This window comes from Tachyglossus aculeatus, chromosome 10, assembly GCF_015852505.1.
Source record: "Tachyglossus aculeatus isolate mTacAcu1 chromosome 10, mTacAcu1.pri, whole genome shotgun sequence".
NCBI classification, from domain to species: Eukaryota; Metazoa; Chordata; class Mammalia; order Monotremata; family Tachyglossidae; genus Tachyglossus; species Tachyglossus aculeatus.
Genome location: NC_052075.1, coordinates 50,006,326 through 50,029,023, shown reverse-complemented (window position 1 = coordinate 50,029,023; position 22,698 = coordinate 50,006,326). Strand labels below are relative to the sequence as shown.

The 22,698-nt window shown below is 54.6% G+C and overlaps 1 protein-coding gene across 2 annotated transcripts; it reads right to left on the bottom strand.

The window, feature by feature from the left end:
- Positions 1-139: 139 nt before the first annotated feature.
- FAM71E2 (family with sequence similarity 71 member E2) lies at positions 140-14,849 on the bottom strand. 2 transcript variants are annotated; one of them, XM_038752865.1, is made up of 11 exons: positions 14,731-14,849; positions 14,428-14,576; positions 14,022-14,176; positions 9,234-9,516; positions 8,203-8,287; positions 7,675-7,769; positions 5,045-5,187; positions 4,805-4,851; positions 3,793-3,851; positions 2,293-3,550; positions 140-233 (listed from the first exon to the last, which is right to left on the bottom strand). In XM_038752865.1, exons 2-11 carry the CDS (start codon positions 14,569-14,571, stop codon positions 217-219), a joined length of 2,286 nt encoding a protein of 761 aa, XP_038608793.1. In that variant the 5' UTR covers positions 14,572-14,576; positions 14,731-14,849; the 3' UTR covers positions 140-216. The 2 variants fall into 2 exon arrangements, with proteins under 2 accessions (XP_038608793.1, XP_038608792.1); XM_038752864.1 differs by lacking the exon at positions 140-233 and having other exon boundaries at positions 2,016-3,550.
- Positions 14,850-22,698: the final 7,849 nt, after the last annotated feature.

The following is a 22,698-nucleotide window of genomic DNA, read 5'->3' as shown; positions in this document are numbered from 1 at the left end:
TAGGGTGGGGGGCGGATATTGGGATTGTGGGGGGAGCCGGAGGCCCGGGGATTGGATGGTGGAGCTCGTGGGGAGAGCCCGGGGCCGGGGTGACTTGGGGGTCTCTGAGGGGAGAGGTAGGTTTGAGGGTCCCCTCCTTACCTGGCTTTGGCTCCGGGCTGCAGTGGAGCCTGATCTCAGGAGAGAGAGGCTCCTTAGCGGGGAGTGGTCCACAGTTCAGAGTTTCGGGGATTCTTTGACGAGGCAGAGAGAGAGGGAGACAGAGAGAGAGAGAGATGGAGGGGAGGATAAGGGAGGGGAAGGCCGGACAGGAGACTCGTTTAGCCCAGTTCCTGGGATGGAGATCCTCACCCAAATTAAGAACCTCTACCCCCATCACCTGCCCCCGACCCTAGGAAGACCCCACCGGGGCTGGGGAGCAGGGGGCCCTGGATCTCTAACGGGAGCCAGGTGGGGATTGGAAAAATTAGGTCCCCAAGCGCAGCGGAGAGCAGGGCCTAAGGGGCGGGGGGAGAGGGGTTTGCGGGGGTGGGGTGGGGGTCGGCTGACCAGAGCAGCCCAAGTCCCATGAAACCTTAAGCGGTTGACAAGAGACCTGAGACAAAAGCGTGGAGAACCTTAGATTGGGTGGCCAGAATATCCAGAGCCCTGGGAGAAGCTGAAAGGCCGTGACAGTTTCTTCTCTGTCCTCCCAGGCCGGCCAGTCGGGTCACAGGCCCAAGATGGGGTGATGCCGGGGAAGGAGGTCTGGGACACCTGGACAGAGCTAACGCTGTCATGGTCCGAGACCCAGGGAGAATGCGGGAATGCCTGGCCGGAGCGCCTGGGCGCCTCGGGCCGCCTCTCCTCCCAAGAAGATCCTCCAGATCCCTGGGAAGATTGGGCAGAGATCTGAGCCGACTGAGAGATCTCGGGCAGGGGGCTGCGCTGGCGGCTGGAGCCTCGGACCGCGCCCCCGGCCCGCGGGGTGAGGCGGCCGGAGCCTGGGACCCCGGGGCTCCCGGAGTCGCCGGTCCAGGACGGGAAGGAAGCCGAAGAGTATGACGGGGAATCCCGGTTGGCCAATTTAGCCAACTGGGCGGAAACCTGGGAAGGGACGACGCCGAGTGACCCGCGTGCCGAAGAACTGGAGCCCCCCGTGCCGGGGACGGCCCCCTTGGATGGCTTCGTCCCCTCCGGGGCCTGGGTTTGGGGGGCATCGGGGCCGCGTCTGTGGGACAGGCCCCGGACCATCTGGAGCCAAGGGAGGCTCTCCAGTCTCGAGTCGCCGGAGCTCAGCTCCAGGGACAGTTGGCTGGGGTGCTTGGACGGCCACGGGGTGGCATGGCGATGGCGGATCTTTTCCCGCCACCCTTCCTCGTCTTCCCAAGACCCGCCCGATGCGGATGAGGCCGCAGGGCGCCTTTTCGATCTCCTGACTGCCTCGGGGAACCTCTCGGAGATTCGGGGAGAGGCCTCTGAGAGGGGGGCCGCCGAGTCCCTCAAGAAGCCCTCTGAGGCCTCCTTCGGGACAAACCGGCGGCTGGATTGCTCGGGCAACATCCCAGAGATCTCCTGGATCCTCGGGGAAGGTTGGCCGGTGGGTCGCACCACGGTGCCTTCCCTCGGCTGACCCCTGGTCCGGCTGAGTTCCTCCGGGGTGCTTCCGCGCAAGAGCTGGCCGCCGGGGTCCGTCCTGACCCCGGTGCCTGGACCTGATCTCTCCGCCGCTACCCTGCTAGACATCTTAGCTGTAGGGGTTGCGGGGGGCATACTGGCCCTGGCCCTGACCGCCTCCTGGGACACCTTGCTGAGGGATCCCTCACCAAGGGGAATGCCAGATCTCCCACTGGAGATGAAGGACAGCTCTGAGGGCGGGACCCGGGATCTTTCTGAGGAGTCGGCCCAAGGCATGGCACCGGACCGTGGGCCACCCACCCCTTTGGATCTTTCAGGGGACGCCAAGCTCCTGGTCCCCTTGCGGGGAGCCGCGTTAGCTTCCCGCCTGGAATCCCCCAGGGATCTCTCGGCCGGTGGCCCACGGGATGCTTCCCTAGGCTGCGCCCGGGATGCCTCATTGGACCGCCCGCCTGAAGCCCCCTTGGGTCTTCCACTTTCCGGACCCTCACCCAGAGCCATCCGAGAGTCCCCTCTGGGGGTCCTCCCGGATCTCTCCGCGGATCGCCCTGGGGATCTTTCCGTTTGATCTGCCCAGGAGACCCCGCTAGATCTCTCACTGGAAACCCCCTGGGTGCCTCGTGGGGATCGCTCCCCAGGAGCGGCGCTGGATTTTCCGCCACCCCCCCCCCTTGCCTCTCTCGGAGGAAGCCCCTCTTCCGGATCGTCCGCCGGGAGCGGCGCTGGATCTTCCGCCGGACCCCTCCTTGGCTCTTTCGGAGGAAACCCCTCTTCCAGATCGCTCATGGGCAGAAACGCCAGGTCTTCCACCGGAAACCCCTGTGGATCTCTCTGTAGGTTGTCCATGAGATTGGGACGCCCCAGTAGGCCTCCCGCCGGCGCCTCCCTGGGCTCTCTCGGAGGAAGCCCCTCTCTTGGATCGCTCGGTGGCAGCTCTTTTGGGGCTCCTCTCAGAAACTCCCTTGGTCCCCTCGGCGGGTCGTCCGTGAGATCTCTCGGCGCTCCCTGCCCGGGGTCCGGCCCCGCCGGATCGCCCCTTGTCTCTCTCGGAGGAAGCCCCTCTTCTGGATCGTTCGGTCGCAGCTCTGCTGGGGCTCCTCTCGGAAACACCCGTGGCCCTCTCGGCGGGTCGCCCGTGAGATCTCTCGGCGCTCCTGGCCCGGGGCCCGGCCCGGCCGGAACGCCCCTTGTCTCTCTCGGAGGAAGCCCCTCTTCTGGATCGCTCAGTCGAAGGAACGCGGGGGCCCCTCTCCGAAACTCCCCCGGCTCTCTCAGGGAATTGCTCCAGGGGTCCTTTGGTGGAATCCGCCCAGGACACCACGCTCGGTTTTCCGCCGGGAACCCTCTCGGATTTTTCGGGGGACGTCCCTCTTCTGAATCGCTCACTGGAGCTCCTGTCGGAAGCTCCCGGCCCTCTGTCGGAGGCATTCCCACCGGATCTTTCGGTGGGATCTGCCCAGGACACCCCAGATTTCTCACTCAAGCGGCCGCTGGATCTGGGCCTGCCTAGGTACCCGCTCGGTCGCCCGTCAGATCTGTCCGGGGCCAGCCCGCCCTGGCCACGGCCTGTCACGGTCCCTCCTCTCCTTGGGCTCGGTCCCTTCTGGCCTCCCCACTCGGTCCCTTCCAGCAGGGCAGAGGTCCACGGCACCTCTCCTTCTCGCCGGTTGGGTGGAGGGCTGGAGGCGGGGAAGGTGATGGAGGACGAGGAAGAGGAGGAGTCGACAGTATCCATTAACTCCCGAGGGTCCAGGGCTCTCCAGTTCTTCTCGCTGGGGAAGGACTCCAACCAAGGGGCTTCCAGGCGGTTGGGACCCAGGAAACGGGGGTCAAAGGAAGAGGGTATTTTAGCCTCTGAAAAGCAGCTGCCACTACTCTTCTTGGAACTGCTGCCTCCACTGAAGGGCCAGCTGGGCTTCAGTGAGGGAGGACCCTAGGGAAGGGTGGGGAGTCAGCACCCAAGTTGTTCCAACTCTACTTCTTGCCCCCAGTTCCCCAGACCCTGGTAGTCACAGACGCCCTTCTTTCCCCGCTCCACCCCAGGCGCAGTCTCGTTCCTTCCCCTCCCCGCCCTTCCCCAGGCTCCCCTTAGGATCCCTGGTGGTCTCTGGCTCGTCGGGCCGGTCCACTCGGGGAACTGGGCATTCTGGGAACCCAGCCCGGAGGCCTTCATACCCGGGGCTTGTGGAACGAGCGGGAGACGGCGCTGAAGATGGTGTTGATGGTCGGTTGGCCTGGCGGGGAGAGAGGGGAGACCAGAAGTCGGTGACACAACCGAGCCCCCGCCCCTGGGGAGGCCCGGCAAGTTGCAAACTAGGAGGGTCGGTCAACTAGCCTCCTCGTGCTTGGGGGGCCCAGCTGGGGAGGGGTCTGGAGGCCGGGCCCCGGGCCCCGAAGGAAGCGGGGTCGGTGAGGGTCGCTCGATCCTCTGCCACCCCCATGGCTAGCCCCCTCTTGCCCTCAGGGAAGCGGAGGCAGGGGCCCGAGCTCCAACAGGGAAGTCCACCGATGGGCCCAAAACACCATTGGAAGGGCAGTGATAGCAAATGGTAAACAACCTCTCATAACTCATCTCCCCACCCGATTTCCTCCCCTCCTGCCTCATCTAGGCACCAGAGTCCTCACCTCCATGAACTTAGTCACTCCCCCTATCCTCACCCCACCACTCACTGCACTTCTGGCCCCTACGGTTACATTCACTTGCTTCCCCCTACCAAATAATCGCTGTATCTGCTAAGCACTCACTACGTGCCGAGCACCGTACCAAGCCCTGGAGTAGATATACGGTCCAACACAGCCTCTGTCTCGCTTGAGGCTCACGGTCTCACAGGGAGGGAGAATGGGCATTTAACCCCCACTTAGCGGTGAGGGAACCGAGGCCCGGAGGAGCAAAGTGACTTGCCCAAGGTCACCCAGCAGGCAAGCGGCACCGCCAGGATTTAGAACCCGGGTCCCCTGACCTCCAGGCCTGGGCTCTTTCCACTGGGCCACCATAGCTACCTGAAATTTATTGTAGTGTTTTTCCCAGGCTGAACTGAAAGCTTTATGAGGGCAGGGATCGTGTCTACTGTCTTGTACGCTCTCAAGCATTTAGTACAGTGCTCTGTACACAGTCGGCACTCAGTTGAAACAATCGATGGGTTAGAAGAAGCCTAGGCCAACCCCCCAACCCCCCCAACTTTATTACCTTTGCCTTGTGATTTAGGCTTCTCAGTTGAGCGTCTAGAAGAGGCCCTGGGGAAAGCCGGTTGCCAGAGGATTGCTCCTGGCTCTTCTCCCGCTCCTCCCTCCCTCCTCCCCTCCGTCTCACACCCCATCCCCTCCTTTTCCCTTCAACTCCAAACTCGATGTTAAGGATGTAGGAACCCCATCTCCCACCCCTGGCTCCCAGGTGTCCGATCCCTCGAGCCCAGACATCCAGTCCTACCTCGCCTGTGAGGCCGCGCGTGGTGATCTGGGGCGGGTTGGAGGCTGCTGATATCTGGATTCATGAGATGTCCCTGGTTTGGGGGTCCGGATCAGTGGCATTGAGTCTCCCACTGGGCGGGAAACCAATATATCTCCCATATCCTGTGGAAGGAGGGAGGGAGGGACAGGGAGAGAGGAAGGGAGAGAGAGAAAGGGAGAAAGAAATTAAACAGAGAGGGAGGAAAAGAGGGAGAAAAAGGGAGAGACAAAGAGAGGAAAAGATGGAGAGACAGAAAAAAAGAGGGAAAGACAGTGTAAGAGAGGGAGGGAGAGACAGAAAGAAGCATGGAGGGAGGGGGGAAAAGGAGAGAGAGGGAAAGAGGGGAAAAAGGGAGAGAGGGAGAGAGAGAAAAGGGGGGAGGAAGAGAGAGAAAAAGACTATAAGCTCCTTGTGAGCAGAAACATGTATACCAACTCTGTTGTACTCTCCCAAGTGCTTAGTACAATGCTCTACACATAGTCAACACTCAATGGACCGCACTGTAAGAGATGGAAAGAGGAAGAATAGCATTGCCAGTGGGAGCCTGGAAATGGGATGGAGAGAGGACCTATAGATTTCCCCTGTAGTCTGGAAGCTCCTTGTGGACAAGGATTATGTCTACCAACTCTACTGTACCATACTCTCCAAGCAGTACTAAGGTACAGCGTTCTGCACATAGAAAGCTCTCAATAAATACCATTGATTGAGAGAGGGAAAGGGAGTAAGAGGCTCGTTGTGGGCAGGGAATGTGTCTACCAACTCTGTTGTACTGTACTCTCCCAAGCGCTTTGTACAGAGCTCTGCACACAGTAAGCACTCATTCATTCATTCATTCAATCGTATTTATTGAGCGCTTACTGTGTGCGAGCACTGTACTAAGCGCTTGGGAAGTACAAGTTGGCAATATGTCAGAGGGAGAGGGGGAACACAATCATATTTTGCTCAAAGATTTAGTCCAAAATGCAGATCTTGGGAATACAATTTTTTAAAAAACCATAGGCCAACCAAATTCTCGATGCTGTGTGCACATAATAATACTAGTACCTCAATTTTGTGTAATTTTATTTCCAAAGCTGTTTCACATCAGGTAATTCATTTAGTTTGTCCTAATAGTCCCATTGAAGTAGGGAGAGGCATTGGGATTTAAATTCCATTTCCTGTCTTTATAAGGAAAGAATCTTTCATAACACAGTTCACTTGAAATCATTTTGACATAATTATTTTTATTAGTTTTTATTTGTCCCTCTCTGAAAGAAGGAAATTTAATCCTTAAATTTGTTTTTCAGTGGTCTATGTAAATGACCACCTGTATATATGTATATATGTTTATATGTTTTTACATATTTATTAGTCTATTATTTTATTTATTTTACTTGTACATATTTATTCTATTTGGTTTATATGTTTTGTTGTCTGTCTTCCCCTTCTAGACTGTGAGCCCGCTGTTGGGTAGGGACCGTCTCTATATGTTGCCAACTTGTACTTCCCAAGCGCTTAGTACAGTGCTCTGCACACAGTAAGCGCTCAATAAATACGATTGAATGAATGAATATAGAGACGGTCCCTACCCAACAGCGGGCTCACAGTCTAGAAGGGGGAGACAGAGAACAAAACAAAACATTTTAACAAAATAAAATAAATAGAATATGTACAAATAAAATAGAGTAATAAATATGTACAAACATATATACATATATACAGGTGCTGTGGGGAGGGGAAGGACGTTAGGTGGGGGGATGGGGAGGAGCGGGAGAGGAAGGAGGGGGCTCAGTCTGGGAAGGCCTCCTGGAGGAGGTGAGCTCTCAGTAGGCTTTGATCAGTTGAGAGAGGGAGAGAGGGAAAGAGGGGAAAAAGGGAGGAAGGGAGTGAGACAGGGAGAGAGGCTATGACATCCTGTGGGCAGGGTGTTCCCTTGTCTGCCATCTCTGTTATATTGCACTCGACCAAGCGCTTAGTACAGTACTCTGCACACAGTAAGAGCTCCGTATACATCGATTGATTGAGAGAGGGAAAGAGGGGAAGAGGAGAAAGAGAGTCTCCAAGCTCCTCGTGGGCAGGGAGTGTGTCTATCAACTCTGTTGTATTCTCCCAAGAGCTCAGTACAATGCTCTGCACAAGGTAAGTGCTCAAAAATACCATTGATTGATTGAGAGAGGGACAGAGGGGGGAAAGGAAGAAAGCGGGAGAGAGAGATTGAGAGAGAGAGATCATCAATCATACGATTGATGATGAGAGAGAGAGAAATGGGGTAGGGAGAGAGACATGTTCAGGTCAGAGTTGGGAGCCAGGAGCCTTCACTGAGAAGGAGTGGGCCGAGGGCCTCCTCCTTCCCGAGGGCACTGCTCCCAGTCCTCTCTCGCTGATCAATCAATCAATCAATCAATCAATCAATCGTATTTATTGAGCGCTTACTGCGTGCAGAGCACTGTACTAAGCTCTTGAGAAGTCCAAGTTGGCAACATATAGAGACGGTCCCTACCCAACAGTGGGCTCACAGTCTAGAAGGGGGAGACAGAGAACAAAACAGAACATTATTAACAAAATAAAATAAATAGAATAGATATGTACAAGTAAAATAAATAAATAAATAGAGCCCAGGGGGCTGTCACCTCTCTCCACAGATCCTTCCAGTGCCGAGGGGGGCCGTGTTGCATGGTGATGTTGCTGGAAGCGCTCTGAGAATACTGACTCATCAGGGAAGACCCTGTGGGACAGAGAGAGACGGATTCTAAATATCTCAGAAACCAGCACAGTCGGGGCGCCGAGCCAGAGAACTGAAAGCAGAGAGAGCTGGCCGACCTGCTCCACGGAATGGCCCAAGCGTTCAGTACAGTGCTCCACACACAGTAAGTGCTCAACAAATACGTTGGATCGATCGATTGATTAAGAAAGATGATACCTGTTAAGTGCCGACTATGTGCCGAGCACCGTGGTAAGCACTTGGGGAGGTATGAGATCCTTTCATTCATTCATTCAATTGTATTTACTGAGTGCTTACTGTGTGCAGAGCACTGGACTAAGCACTCGGGAAGTACAAGTTGGCAACACGTAGAGACGGGCCTTACCCAACAGCGGGCTCACAGTCTAGAAGGGGATCATCAGAAAGGTGGAGAAGACACAGTTTCTAGGACTCTCACCAGACTGGGGGGTGTTGGTTCGCCTCCCCGTACTTAGAGAGGACCCTCCCTGCTCGGCGAGAAGTCCCTGAGAGGAATCCTCTTCCTGTGGAGAGGGAGGAAGAAGGGGCGGGGGGCGAGGTTAGGCCACCCAGCCGAGACCCCAGGCGAGCAGATTTCATCCAGTGACGACAATCACAACTGTGCTATTTGTGAAGTGCTTACTATGTGCCAAGCACTGTCCTAAGCACTGGGGTAGATACGGGATAATCACATCGGACCCAATCCCTGTCCCACGTGGCTCTTGCATTCTGAGGGGGAGGGAGAACAGGGATTTTATCCCCATTGGACAGATGAGGGGCGGAGGTCCAGAGAAGTAAAGCAACTTGCCCGAGGTCACCCGGCAGGCGAGCGGCATGAGAACCCTGGTCCTCTGACTGCCCAGCTGGAGCTCCTTCCACTAGGCCGCCCTGTCCTCCTCTTTTAGACTGTGAGCCCACTGTTGGGTAGGAACTGTCTCTATATGTTGCCAATTTGTCCTTCCCAAGCGCTTAGTACAGTGCTCTGCACACAGTAAGCGCTCAATAAATACGATTGATGATGATGATGTCCTCCTCACCCCCTAGCCTCCTCTCCGCCCCCGATGAGATGGAAGCCCCCTTCCCTGGAGTCCCCCCACCACACTGCATCACATAGGTTTTGATCCCAGCTCCACCCCTGGGCTGCCGTGTGACCTCGGGCAACTCCACTTCTCTGTGCCTCAGTTCCCTCATCTGTAAAATGGGGATTAAGACTGCGAGCCTTATGCGGGACAGGGACCGTGTCCAGCCCCATTACCTTGTATCTACCCCAGTGCTCAGAACAGTGTCCGGCACACAGTAAGCGCTTAACAGATACCATAATTATTATTATTATTATCCCCCCAACACCTTCCACCCCCTCTATCGCCCACTCCTTCCTCCCAGGACCGAGGCTCAGAGTCCAGGGTCCAGCTCCAACCCGCCCGACCCACCGGACGGCCCGACCCCAGAAACACAGGCCTCCGGACTCACCGGGCGGTGTCGGCCGGGGGTCCTGAGCGGAGATCGGGCGGAGGGGTGGGAAGGCGTGAGGCTGGGCTGCTGAGAGGTGGGCTGGGAAGGTTGGTGGTCCCAGGGCGGGGGGGGGCCACGCAGGAGGTAGATGATGCGGAGCCAGCGGTCGAAGGCAAAGCCCGCCTCGTCCCTCGGCATGTCCATTTGCAGGTAGAAGGAGCGACCCGTGGCCAGACGCATCTTTATCCGCTGCACAGACATGTCGTGGATAAACAGGCGGACCAGCTCCATGGGGAACATCCTGGGTGGGCGGGAGGCGGTGGGGGGCCGGGTGAGGGGCTGCGGGATCGGGGGAGCCCCAGCGGATTGGGGAGCCAGGTTTGGCCAGGGTGCAGGGGCGGATGGAGGAGTTGGAAGTGGAGAGGGAGCGGAGCAGGGAGAGGAGACAGAGGGGCTGGAGGCGGGATCGGGGACGGGGGATTTACAGGAGGTTGGGAAAAACTGGGGGTCCGAGAAAAGGGCAGATTGGAAGGGAGAAGGGACGAGATTGGGGATGGGGGACAGGAGAGAACTTCCCAGGGAGCCGCCAATGGAAACTCCTTTCCCTCGACTAAACTGGAAGCTCTAGACTAGAAGCAGCGTGGCTCGGTGGAAAGAGCCCGGGCTTTGGAGTCAGAGGTCAAGGGTTCAAATCCCGCCTCCGCCAATTGTCAGCTGGGTGGCTTTGGGAAAGTCACTTCACTTCTCTGGGCCTCAGTTACCTCATCTGGAAAATGGGGATTAAGACTGTGAGCCCCCCGTGGGACAATCTGATCATCACCTTGTAACCACCCCAGCGCTTAGAACAGTGCTTTGCACATAGTAAGCGCTTAATAAATGCCATTTTTAAAAAAAGCTCGTGGTGGGCAGGGAATGTGTCTGTTTTATTATTATACTGTACTCTCCCAAGGGCTTAGTACAGTGCTCTGCACACAGTAAGTGCTCAATAAATACCATCGATTGATTGATGGGCTTTAAAGAACTCAATCAGCTCAGCCCCTTCTAGTTTACCTCGCTGATTCCCTCCTCCAGCCCAGCCCGCATGTGGTGGGCAGGGGATGTGTCTGTTTTATTATTATACTGTACTCTCCCAAGGGCTTACTACAGTGCTCTGCACACAGTAAATGCTCAATAAATACTATCGATTGATTGATGGGCTTTAAAGAACTCAATCAGCTCAGCCCCTTCTAGTTCACCTCGCTGATTCCTTCCTCCAGCCCAGCCCGCACGTGGTGGGCAGGGGATGTGTCTGTTTTATTACTATACTGTACTCTCCCAAGGCTTTAATACAGTGCTCTGCACACAGTAAGTGCTCAATAAATGCCATCGACTGCTTGATGGGCTTTAAAGAACTCAATCAGCTCAGCCCCTTCTAGTTTACCTCGCTGATTCCTTCCTCCAGCCCAGCCCGCTCACGTCTCTCCTCTTCCGCCATCCTTCTCACTGTCCTTGATCTCATCTATCTCACCGCTGACCCCTCGCCCACATCCTTCCTCGGGTCTGGAACTCTGTCCTCCTTCATATCTGACAGAGCATAACTCTCCACATCTTCAAAGTCCTACTAAAATTATATCTCCTCCCAGGGGCCTTCTCTGACTAGGCTTTCATCCGCCCTCTTCGCTGTCCCTTCTGCATCACCTGTGCGCTTGGGTTTGTACCTCTTCAATACTTTGACATTCACCCCACTCCCAGCCTCAGCAATTCTGTCCATATCCTTACACCCTGCCATCTCCCCTAAAAGCAACTGATTTTAACGTCCGCCTCCCTCCTTTAGACCGTAAACTCCTTGTGAGCAGGGAACCTGGGTTCTAGTCCTGGCTCTGCCGCTTGTGTGCTGAGTGGCCTTGGGTGAGTCACTTCACTGCTCTGTGCCTCCGTGACCTCATCTGTAAAATGGGAATTAAGAGTGTGAACCCCATGTGAGACAGGGACTGTGTCCAACCTGATCAGCTTGTATCTACCCCAGCTCTTTGACAACTATAATAATAATAATAATGGCATTTATTAAGCGCTTACTATGTGCAGAGCACTGTTCTAAGCGCTGGGAAGGCTACAAAGTGACCAGGTTGTCCCACGGGGGGCTCACAGTCTTAATCCCCATTTTACAGATGAGGTCACTGAGGCCCAGAGAAGTGAAGTGACTTGCCCAAAGTCACACAGCTGACAATTGGCGGAGCCGGGATTTGAACCCATGACCTCTGACTCCAGAGCCCGGGCTCTTTCCACCGAGCCACGCTGTTTCTCACAGACAACTAGACTGTGAGCCCGCTGTTGGGTAGGGACCGTCTCTATATGTTGCCAACTTGGACTTCCCAAGAGCTTCGTACAGTGCTCTGCACACAGTAAGCGCTCAATAAATACGACTGAATGAATGAATCGCACATACTAAAAGCTTAACACCATTAAAAAAAAACCCAAACCACTCAATACCTGTAAGCACTCAATAAATACTCACAGTTTAACAAACACCATTAAAAAAAACTCCAAACCACTCAATCAATCAATCATATTTATTGAGCGCTTACTGTGTGCAAAGCACTGTACTAAGCGCTTGGGAAGTACAAGTTGGCAACATATAGAGACAGTCCCTACCCAACAGTGGGCTCACAGTCTAAAATACCTGTAAGCACTCAATAAATACCTGTGATTGACTGTTGACTGACTGACTTTGGGCAAGTCACCACCTCTCTTTATCTTTGTTCTTTCTTGAATCCTCTTGTCCTTCCTTTTACTGGCCTAGCCTAAGCGTGGAGTCCTTTGGGGAAGGGTTTCCCTATCCTGTGCTTTCTGGTTTTTTATTTTTTTATTTTGTTAGTCTGTTTGGTTTTGTTCTCTGTCTCCCCCTTTTAGACTGTGAGCCCACTGTTGGGTAGGGACTGTCTCTATATGTTGCTAACCTGTACTTCCCAAGCGCTTAGTACAGTGCTCTGCACACAGTGAGCGCTCAATAAATACGATTGATTGATTGATTGATCCAGGGGGGAGCCAGGGAACCAGGAAGGGAAGGGCAGAGGGCAGAGCGACTGAGGCAGGGAGGGGGAATCAGAGAATAGGAAGATGAGGTGGAGGGGTGGGGATGGGATGGGGAAAGAGGGGGTTGAGGTGGGGTGGGGGTAAAGTCCCAGTTAGCCATGGGGACCACCAAGAAGAGGGGTGGTGGGAGGGGAGCCCACATCTAGGGCAGATGGAGGAGAGGGCGACTGAGGACTTTCTTCCCTCCCCAAGGGGTGCAGAGGGCAACTCAGGGCAGCTGCTCCTTTTTCCCAACGGCCTCAGTTCAGGAAACCTCAGGCCCCACAAATCCTCCTGCCTCCCCACCACACCCCAATGCGTAAGGACCTGAACTGGCCCGTTGGCCCTGGCTCGAACTCAGGTCCTGGGCCAGAGAGGTAGAACAGCAGAGGGTTGGATGGTGTGTGTGTGTGGGGGTCCCCTAGGCAATCCTCTACACATTTCTCCTTAGGAGGCCCTCCCCCTTCAGCGTGGCTCAGTGGAAAAAGAGCCCGGGCTTTGGAGGCAGAGGCCAATTGTCAGCTGGGTGACTTTGGGCAAGTCACTTCACTTCTTCTGGGCCTCAGTTACCTCATCTGGAAAATGGGGATGAAGACTGTGAGCCCCCCCGTGGGACAACCTGATCACCTTGTAACCTCCCCAGCGCTTAGAACAGTGCTTTGCACATAGTAAGCGCTTAATAAATGCCATCATTATTATTATTATTATTACCACCAAAACCAAGTCAGTCAGTAAGCGCTCAATAAATACGATTGAATGAGTGAATGAATGAATTAGTCAATCAAATATATTTACCCTGGCTCTTTCTTCTCTTCTCACCCCTTAGAGAAATCCCACACACTGCAAATACAGAGAGTGCTTGGCCTAATGGATAGAGCACGGGCCTGGAGGCAGAAGGAACGGGCTCCTAATCCCAACCTACCTACTCCTCTCCTGTTTCCCACGCCAGAGGAATGCAATGGGAATAGGGATCTTACAGTCCCCTTTAGGTTGTAAATTCGTTGTGGGCAGGGAATCTATCTGTGGGAGAAGCAGCGTGGCTCAGTGGAAACAGCCCGGGCTTTGGAGTCAGAGTCATGGGTTCAAATCCCGGCTCCACCAATTGTCAGTAAGTCACTTCACTTCTCTGGGCCTCAGTTACCTCAACTGTAAAATGGGGATGAAGACTGTGAGCCCCCCTTGGGACAACCTGATCACCTTGTAACCTCCCCAGCGCTTAGAACAGTGCTTTGCACATAGTGAGTGCTTAATAAATGCCATTGCTATTATTATTATCTGTTTATGGTTATATTGTACTCTTCCAAGCACTGTGATCCGTACACAGTAAGCGCTCAATAAATACCACTGACTGACTGATGGTGTCTGGGGGAAGAGATAAGCCCCAACTCCATCCCAGCCCCAGCCCCTGTTCAAAGTGGGTGGGCTTCCCCCATAGCTCCAGTTTTAGAAAACATTGGGACCAGGAGGGTCTCCGAGTCGGGGGGACGGCGGTACCCGGGCACTTGGGGAAGGGCCTGGCTGCAGGGGGAGGCCACAGTCAGCGGGGAGAAGGGGAGGGAAAGAGGGACCCCTGGTCCAGAGATGGAAACCCTTCCCCCAGCCCTGTGATTGCCCATCTTTTTCCAGCTCTGGACCGTGGAGAATCAGAGTCCGTGAGGGAGTGTGGGAAGGAAAGGGGGAAGCAGAAAGAGGGGTCTGGAATTCAGGTGGGGGTGGGCCTGGGGGGTGGTTGAGGGAGCTCTGGGGTGGCAGTACCGGGTGAGGACGAGGCCGGGGGCTTCCGGAGGGGAGGTGGGGCGGGCCACCAGCAGCAGGTCGGGAAGCGGCAGCCCCGGCCTGGACGCGGCAATACCCAGTGCCACGCGATTCACGCGGTTGTGCAGGTCGACGGCTTCCCCCCGCTTCGTCACCTGTGCGGGAGGGGTGACGGAGAAGGGACCGGGACCCTCCAGACTCCCCGGGGACACGACCCTCCCCACGTCGCCCTTCCCACCTCCCTCCCGTCCGGACCTCTCCTACTTGGGCCTACTGGCGCCCGAGAGGGTGGCGCCCCGTTTCTTCCCGAAACCAACTGCCCCCCGATCTAAGACCCCCATTCCCCACCCCTAATCCTCCAGCCCCCCAGCCCTCCCCATCCCCCCTGCCCCAGCCCGGCAGGCACCTGAACAAACTGGCTCTCAAACATGGGCAGAGGCCGCAGGGGCATGTACTCGCCGGACAGAAGGGTCTTATGCATCTCCCCGAGCAGGGGGATCCAGCCCCCGAATGAGTATTCGCTGCTGGTGGGGGGGGGCTTCCGCCGCATGGTGGCTAGGGGAAGGGAGAATTGGGCTACCTCCTGGCCCATGGATCCCCCTCCCCGATCGCCGGGCCCCCTGAGATCCACCTCCTTCCCCCCAACCGGCCTCCACCTTGTCCCTTGGGCGACGAAGGGGACGGGGTGCGGGGGTTGCCCAGTCCCCACCTGGTGGGTGGGTCTCGCAGTTATGGCAAGAAGCGGGAGCCCCTCAGGGGCCCGGGAGACCAAGAGGCTTGGGCAAAGGACAAGAGAGAGGCAAGGGGGTCCGCAGAATGGGGGAAAGCCTGGCCATGGGCCCCGGGAAGGACAGCGGATCCTCCGGTGGGACAGTTGACAGGCCTGGGGCGGGGGGGGGAAGGAGGGGAAAGCCGGTCAGGGGGAGCCATTGTGACATCACGCCAGTCACCAGAGGGAAGAAGGACGGCATTCTAGAGGTGGAACCCGGGCAAACTTACCCCAAGGCCCCCATTCTGCACCTCCTTGCAACGTTGCCCAGTGGAAAGAGCACGGGCTTAGGGGTCAGAGGACGTGTCTCCTGCCTGACCTTGGGCGAGTCACTTCATTTCCCTGTGCCTCAGTTACCTCATCTGGGAGCTCCACGTGGGACATGGCGTAGTAGAGCGTGAGCCTGTCTCCCCCTTCTAGACCGTGAGCCCGCTGTTGGGTAGGGACCGTCTCTAGATGTTGCCAACTTGGACTTCCCAAGCGCTTAGTACAGCGCTCCGCACACAGTAAGCGCTCCATCAATCAATCAATCCATCAATCATATTTATTGAGCACTTACTGTGTGCGGAGCACTGTACTAAGCGCTTGGGAAGTCCAAGTTGGCAACATAGAGAGACGGTCCCTACCCAACAGTGGGCTCTCAGTCTAGAAGGGGGAGACAGAGAACAAAACCAAACATATTAACAAAATAAATAGAACAGATATGTACAAGTAAAATAAATAGAGTAATAAATATGTACAAACATATATACATATATACAGATGAATAAATAAAGGTCAATAAATACGATTGAATGAATGAGGCTGGGAGTCAGGAGGCTATGGGTTCTAATCCCGGCTCTGCCACTTGCCTGCTGTGTGACCTTGGGCAAGTCACTTAACTTCTCTGTGCCTCAGTTCCCTCATCTGTAAAATGAGGATTAAGACTGTGAGCTCCACGTGGTACAACCTGATTATCTTGTATCTACCTCAGCGCTTAGAACAGTGCCTGGCACAGAGTAAGCATCAATCAATCAATCAATCAATCGTATTTATTGAGCGCTTACTGTGTGTAGAGCACTGTACTAAGCGCTTGGGAAGTACAAGTTGGCAACATATAGAGACAGTCCCTACCCAACAGTGGGCTCACAGTCTAGGAGGGGGAGACGGAGAACAAAACCAAACATACTAACAAAATAAAATGAATAGAATAGATATGTACAAGTAAAATAGAGTAATAAATATGTACAAACATATGTACATATATACAAGTGCTGTGGGGAAGGGAAGGAGGTAAGACGGTGGGGATGGAGAGGGGGATGAGGGGGAGAGGAAGGAGGGGGCTCAGTCATCATCATCATCATCATATGTTGCCAACTTGTACTTCCCAAGCGCTTAGTACAGTGCTCTGCACACAGTAAGCGCTCAATAAATACAATTGAATGAATGAATGTGGGACAGGGACTGTATCCACCTTGATTACTTTGTAACTACCCCAGTGCTTACAACAGTGCCTGTCACATAGTAAGCTCTTAACAAATGCCACTATTATTATTATTATTAGGCATTTTCCTCCCCACACTGGGGGTTCTCCCCCTGTTAATTCCCGGGCTGCCCTCAGGGCACGGAGCTGGGGGAAGAAAGGGAAGGAGAAGGAGGAGGAGGAGGTGGTGAAGCAGCCTAGGGGCCCAAAACAAGGAACTCAGATTCATTCATTCATTCAATCGTATTTATTGAGCACTTACTGTGTGCAGAGCACTGGACTAAGCGCTTGGGAAGTACAAGTTGGCAACATATAGAGACGGTCCTTACCCAACAGCGGGCTCACAGTCTAGAATGAAGTGTGGCTCAATGGAAAGAGCCCGGGCTTGGGAGTCAGAGGTCACGGGTTTTAATCCTGGCTCCGCCACTCCTCAGCTGTGTGACTTTGGGCAAGTCACCTCACTTCTCCGTGCCTCAGTGACCTCATCTGGAAAAGGGGGATTAAGACTGTGAATCCCGTGTGGGCCAACCTGATTACCTTGCATCCCCCCCGCCAGCACTTAGAACAGTGCTTGGCACATAGTAAGGGCTTAACAAATGCCATCATCATCATTATTATTATTATGAAGTCAAATGGAGAATAATAAATATTTATTTGAAAAGACAGGACAGGAAACCAATCATTCCATGCCCATCTTATCCCCGGGCAAGATAGAGAAGCAGCGTGGCTCAGTGGAAAGAGCACAGGGTTTGGAGTCAGAGGTCATGGGTTCGAATTCCACCTCTGCCACATGTCAGCTGTGTGACCTTGGGCAAGTCACTTAACTGCTCTGAGCCTCAGTTACCTCATCTGTAAAATGGGGATTAAGACCGTGAGCCCCAGGTTGTGGGACAACCTGATCACCTTGTATCCACCCAGTGCTTAGAACAGTGTTTTGCACATAGTAAGCACTTAACAAATGCCATTATTACTATTATCCTCCCACCCCCAAAGCGGTTGAGGGGAGTGGGGATGGGAGGGAGGACGGTGTGACTGCACAGTGAAGGGGCTAGGCCCCAGGAAGCTTGAGTGGTTTGGAGTACAGACCGCCAAGCTCCTCCAGACTATAAACTAGACCAGAAGCTCCTCGTGGACGGGGAACGTGCCTACCGATTCTGTTGTAATGTGCTCTCCCAAGCGCTTAGCACAGTGCTCTGCACACAGTAAGTGCTCAAAAAATACCATGAATTGAGTTACTGATTGACTGATAGCAGGAGGTCTGGGAGAGAGGCAGTCTCCACACCGGGATCTGAAATCACATCTCCAGGAGGCAGTGCTCAGCACATAGAAGGTGCTTAATAAATGCCATTATTATTACCATTAGTAATAATCTATTTTCTCCCTACTTTATATCCCCCCCACAAAGTGCCACTTGGGTACTTCTTCCCGTGACTAATCTCTCCTGCGCTGACAACCTCCCTAGCATAACTTTACCTACCTGACGCTCTCTAGACTGCAAGCTTGCTGTGGGGAGGGATTGTCTATTTATTGTTAATATTGTACTTTCCCAAGCGCTTGGTATAGTGCTCGATAAAAATGACTGACTGATGACTGACTCGCCCTATTACCAAATCCCCAACTCACACACATATATCGTCCTTGGCTCTTCCTCCTGTCTGGAATGTATTTTTGTGTCTGCCTTCCCCTGACAGAGGGTAAACCGGAGGGCAAGGATTGTGTCTACTATCTGTACTGTTCTCTCCCAAGCACTCAGTACAGCGCTCTGCACGCACACGGGAGGCGTTCGATAAAATCTAGTGATCGACGGAGCGATCGATAGGATCGGTTAACGGTGCTGTCCCTCCCTGAAGAAGGGAAGGACAGTGTGTCATCCCAGGGTGGAGACCAGGGGCTTCGGGGGCTCTCTCGAGTGGCTGTTTCATGGATGGTGCAGGGAAGGGGTTGGGATTTTCTCTGCCGGAGTTGCCCCTTCCAGGGGGCAAAATACAACAACCTGCCCCTGCATCCAGGTAATTGACCTCTGACCTTTGCTTTTTCCATAAGCCACCCCAATGACCTCAAAACTGAATTCCCAGCAGCCCCCCTCCAGGGAGAGCCCACGGGGACGGACCATTTCAGGCCAACTTGAGCCTCAAATGCCTCGGGATAATAATAATAATAATAATGATAGCATTTATTAAGTGCTTACTGTGTGCAAAGCACTGTTCTAAGCGCTGGGGAGGTTACAGGGTGATCGGGTTGTCCCAAGGGGGGCTTACAGTTTTAATCCCCATTTTACAGATGAGGTCAACTGAGAAGTGAAGTGACTGGCCCAGAGTCACACAGCTGACAGTTGGCGGAGCCGCGATCGGAACCCACGACCTGATCAATCAATCAATCGTATTTATTGAGCGCTTGCTGTGTGCAGAGCACTGTACTAAGCGCTGGGGAATGCAAGTTGGCAACATCTAGAGACAGTCCCTACCCAACAGCGGGCTCACAGTCTAGAAGGGGGAGACAGAGAACAAAACCAAACATATTAACAAAATAAAATGAATAGAATAAATATGTGCAAGTAAAATAAATAAATAATAAATTGATTGATTGATTGATTCTCCGTAGGGTCTCCGGGCCCAGTCCCTCTCAGTCCATCCTGGGGTCAAGAGGCGGCGGCTGAGGGAGGGGAAGCTTCTGCTAAGCGCCTTAGGAGGCAGCTGGCGGCTAATCCTTCGTCCAAGACAGCGCGGGCACCGCTTCAGCCTCTCCATCTCACCCTCCGCCACTCCCGCTCCCAGAGCCCGGCTGGCCAAACGACCTATCGACTAGGGGCAGACCAAAGTCCTCTCCTCTGCTCACGCACTATAATAATAATGAGGGCATTTATTAAGCGCTTACTACGCGCAAAGCTGGAAGCACTCCTCAGAGAAGCAGCATGGCTCAGTGGAAAAGAGCATAGGCTTTGGAGTCAGAGGTCACGGGTTCAAATCCTGGCTCCGCCGATTGTCAGCTGGGTGACTTTGGGCAATCAATCAATCAGTCGTATTTATTGAGCGCTTACTGTGTGCAGAGCACTGTACTAAGCGCTTGGGAAGTACAAGTTGGCAACATATAGAGACAGTCCCTATCCAACAGTGGGCTCACAGTCTAAAAGACTTCTCTGGGCCTCATCTGTAAAATGGGGATGAAGACTGTGAGCCCCCCGTGGGACAACCTGATCACCCTGTAACCTCCCCAGCGCTTAGAACACTGCTTTGCACATAGTAAGCCCTTAATAAATGACATCATCATTATTATTATTATTATTGACCTGACTGCCCAGGGGAGCCAAGAGGTCCCCAGCTCTAAAGAGGAAGCCTGGGTACCCAATAGGAAGGGCAGGGGGCCAAGCTACGCATGGAGCCTGGAGTGAGGAGAAGAGGTCGAGTCCCAGAGACCCCTCCAAGGATAGAGGGGTGGGAGGAAGGAGGGGAGAATAGATCAGATGCTGGACCTCCATCCTCTTAGTCCAGTGCTCTGCACACAGTAAGCGCTCAATAAATACGATTGAATGAATGAATGGTTCCCCCATCTCTACCAGCTTCTCCATCTCCTAGGCTCACTTGAGTCTGGGTCCTCTCAAGGGGGAATCGGGGGTCTGGGCAGGTCCAGGGACCAGCAGCAGGGTCCCGAGCAGGGGCACTGAGGAGGTGTTTGGGGTGGGGAGGGTCCCACGCTGGAAGAGATGAAGACAGGGACAGCCGGATGGGCTCTCTAGACCGTGATCTTGTTGTGGGCAGGGATTGTCTCTCTATTACTGTATTGTACTTTCCCAAGTGCTTAGGACAGTGCTCGGCACACAGTAAGTGCTCAAGAAATATGACTGAATGGATGAATGACACGGGGCGGCTGAGCCCAGAGTGGCAAGCAAAGGGGCCCCAAGGGAAAAGAAAGGAGAAACAGGGACCTGGAGGCCCAGGCAGGGGACGAGAAATAAAGCAGGGTGACTCTGAGAGGCAGAGGAGGGCCTGGGGGAAAAGGCAGGGGGGTGGGGGGGCCTCCCTTTCCCAGGTGTCCGGCGGGGGGAGGTGGGCTAGGAGGAGGCTGAGGTTGGTGAGCCGGCCTAGAGCCAAGAATGGTCGCCCTGCAACAGGAACCAGGACCAACAACGGCAGACACCCGGCCGGCAGCCGGGCGGGGGGGGGGGGAAAGGGAGGAGCAGCAGGGGAAGGGGGGAGCAGCAGGGGCAGGAGAAGCAGGGAAAGCGGGGAGCAGCAGGAGCAGGAAGAGGAGGAGCAGGGGAAGAGGGGAGCAGCAGGGGCAGGAAAAGGAGGAGCAGGGGAAGAGGGGAGCAGCAGGGGCAGGAGAAGCAGGGAAAGAGGGGAGCAGCAGGAGAAGGAAGAGGAGGAGCAGGGGAAGAGGGGAGCAGCAGGGGCAGGAGGGAGAGAAGCAGGGAAAGAGGGGAGCAGCAGGGGGAGGAGGAGGAGGAGCAGGGGAAGAGGAGCAGCAGGGGCAGGAGAAGCAGGAGGGAGAGGAGAAGCAGGGAAAGAGGGGAGCAGCAGAAGCAGCAGGGGAAGGGGCGAATAGTAGGTGCAGGAGAGAGAGGAGCAGGGGAAGGGGGAGTAGGAGGAGCAGGGGGAAAGGGGAGTAGCAGGGGTAGGACGGAGAGGAGAAGCAGGGAAAGAGGGGAGCGGCAGGAGCAGCAGGGGAAGGGGCGAACAGCCGGGGCAGGAGAGGGAGGAGCAGGGGAAGGTGGGAGGAGCAGTGGAAGAGGGAGCAGCAGGGAGCGAAACAGGGAAAGAGGGGAGCGACAGGAGCAGCAGGGGAAGGGGTGAACAGCAGGGGCAGGAGAGGGAGGAGCACGGAAAGGGGGGAGCAGTAGGGGCAGGAGAGGAACAGCAGGGGGGAAGAGAAGCAGGGGAAGGGGGAGGAGCAGGGGGAGGAGGAGGAGAAGAGGGAGGAGTAGAGGCAGGGGGCCAGAAGAGAAGGAACAATTATAATAATAATGATGGCATTTATTAAGCGCTTACTATGTGCAAAGAAAGCACTGTTCTAAGCGCTGGAGAGGTTACAAGGTGATCAGGTTGTCCCACGGGGGGCTCACAGTCTACATCCCCATTTTCCAGATGAAGGAACTGAGGCCCAGAGAAGTAAAGCGAGTTGCCCAAAGTCACACAGCTGACAATTGGTGGAGTCGGGATTTGAACCCACGACCCCTGACTCCAAAGCCCGGGCTCTTTCCACTGAGCCACGCTGCTTCTCGGAAGAGAGGAGGAGGAGGAGGAGGAGGAGGAGGAGGAGGAGGAGAAGATGGAGAGGAGAAAGAAGAGGAAGGAGAAGGAGGAGAAGAAGAAGAAGAAGGAGAAGCAGGAGGAGGAGAAGGAGGAGAAGAAGAAGGAGAGGAAGGAGGAGAAGAAGAAGGAGGAGGAGGAGGAGGAGAAGAAGAAGAATCCTCCGGGATCCAACCCAGTCCGCACCCTCCGCTCCTCCACCGCTGATCTCCTCACCGTACCTCGCTCTCGCCTGTCCCGCCATCGACCCCCGGCCCACGTCCTCCCCTGGGCCTGGAATGGCCTCCCTCTGCCCATCTGCCAACCTAGCTCTCTTCCTCCCTTCAAGGCCCTGCTGAGAGCTCACCTCCTCCAGGAGGCCTTCCCAGATTGAGCCCCCTCCTTCCACTCCCTCTCGTCCCCCTCTCCATTCCCCCCATCTTACCTCCTTCCCTTCCCCACAGCACCTGTATATATGTATATATGTTTGTACATATTTATTACTCTATTTATTTATTTATTTTACTTGTACATTTCTATCCTATTTATTTTATTTTGTTGGTATGTTTGGTTCTGTTCTCTGTCTCCCCCTTTTAGACTGTGAGCCCACTGTTGGGTAGGGACTGTCTCTCTATGTTGACAATTTGTACTTCCCAAGCGCTTAGTCCAGTGCTCTGCACATAGTAAGCGCTCAATAAATACGATTGATGATGATGATGAAGAAGGAGGAGGAGGAGAAGGAGAAGGAAGAGGAGGAGATGAAGGAGAAGGAGGAGAGGAAGGAGAGGAAGGAAGATGAAGAAGAAGGAGGAGGAGGAGGAGGAGAAGAAGGAGAAGGAGGAGAAGAAGGAGGAGGAGATGAAGGAGAAGGAGGAGAGGAAGGAAGATGAAGAAGAAGGAGAAGGAGGAGGAGGAGAAGAAGGAGAAGGAGGAGAAGACGGAGGAGGAGGAGAAGAAGGAGGAGGAGATGAAGGAGAAGGAGGAGAAGACGGAGGAGGAGGAGAAGAAGGAGGAGGAGATGAAGGAGAAGGAGGAGAAGAAGGAGGAGGAGGAGAAGAAGGAGGAGGAGAAGGAGATGAAGGAGAAGGAAGAGAAGAAGGAGAGGAAGAAAGATGAAGAAGTAGAAGGAGAGGAAGGAAGATGAAGGAGAGGAAGGAAGATGAAGAAGAAGAAGGAGAGGAAGGAAGATGAAGAAGGAGGAGGAGAAGGAGGAGGAGGAGG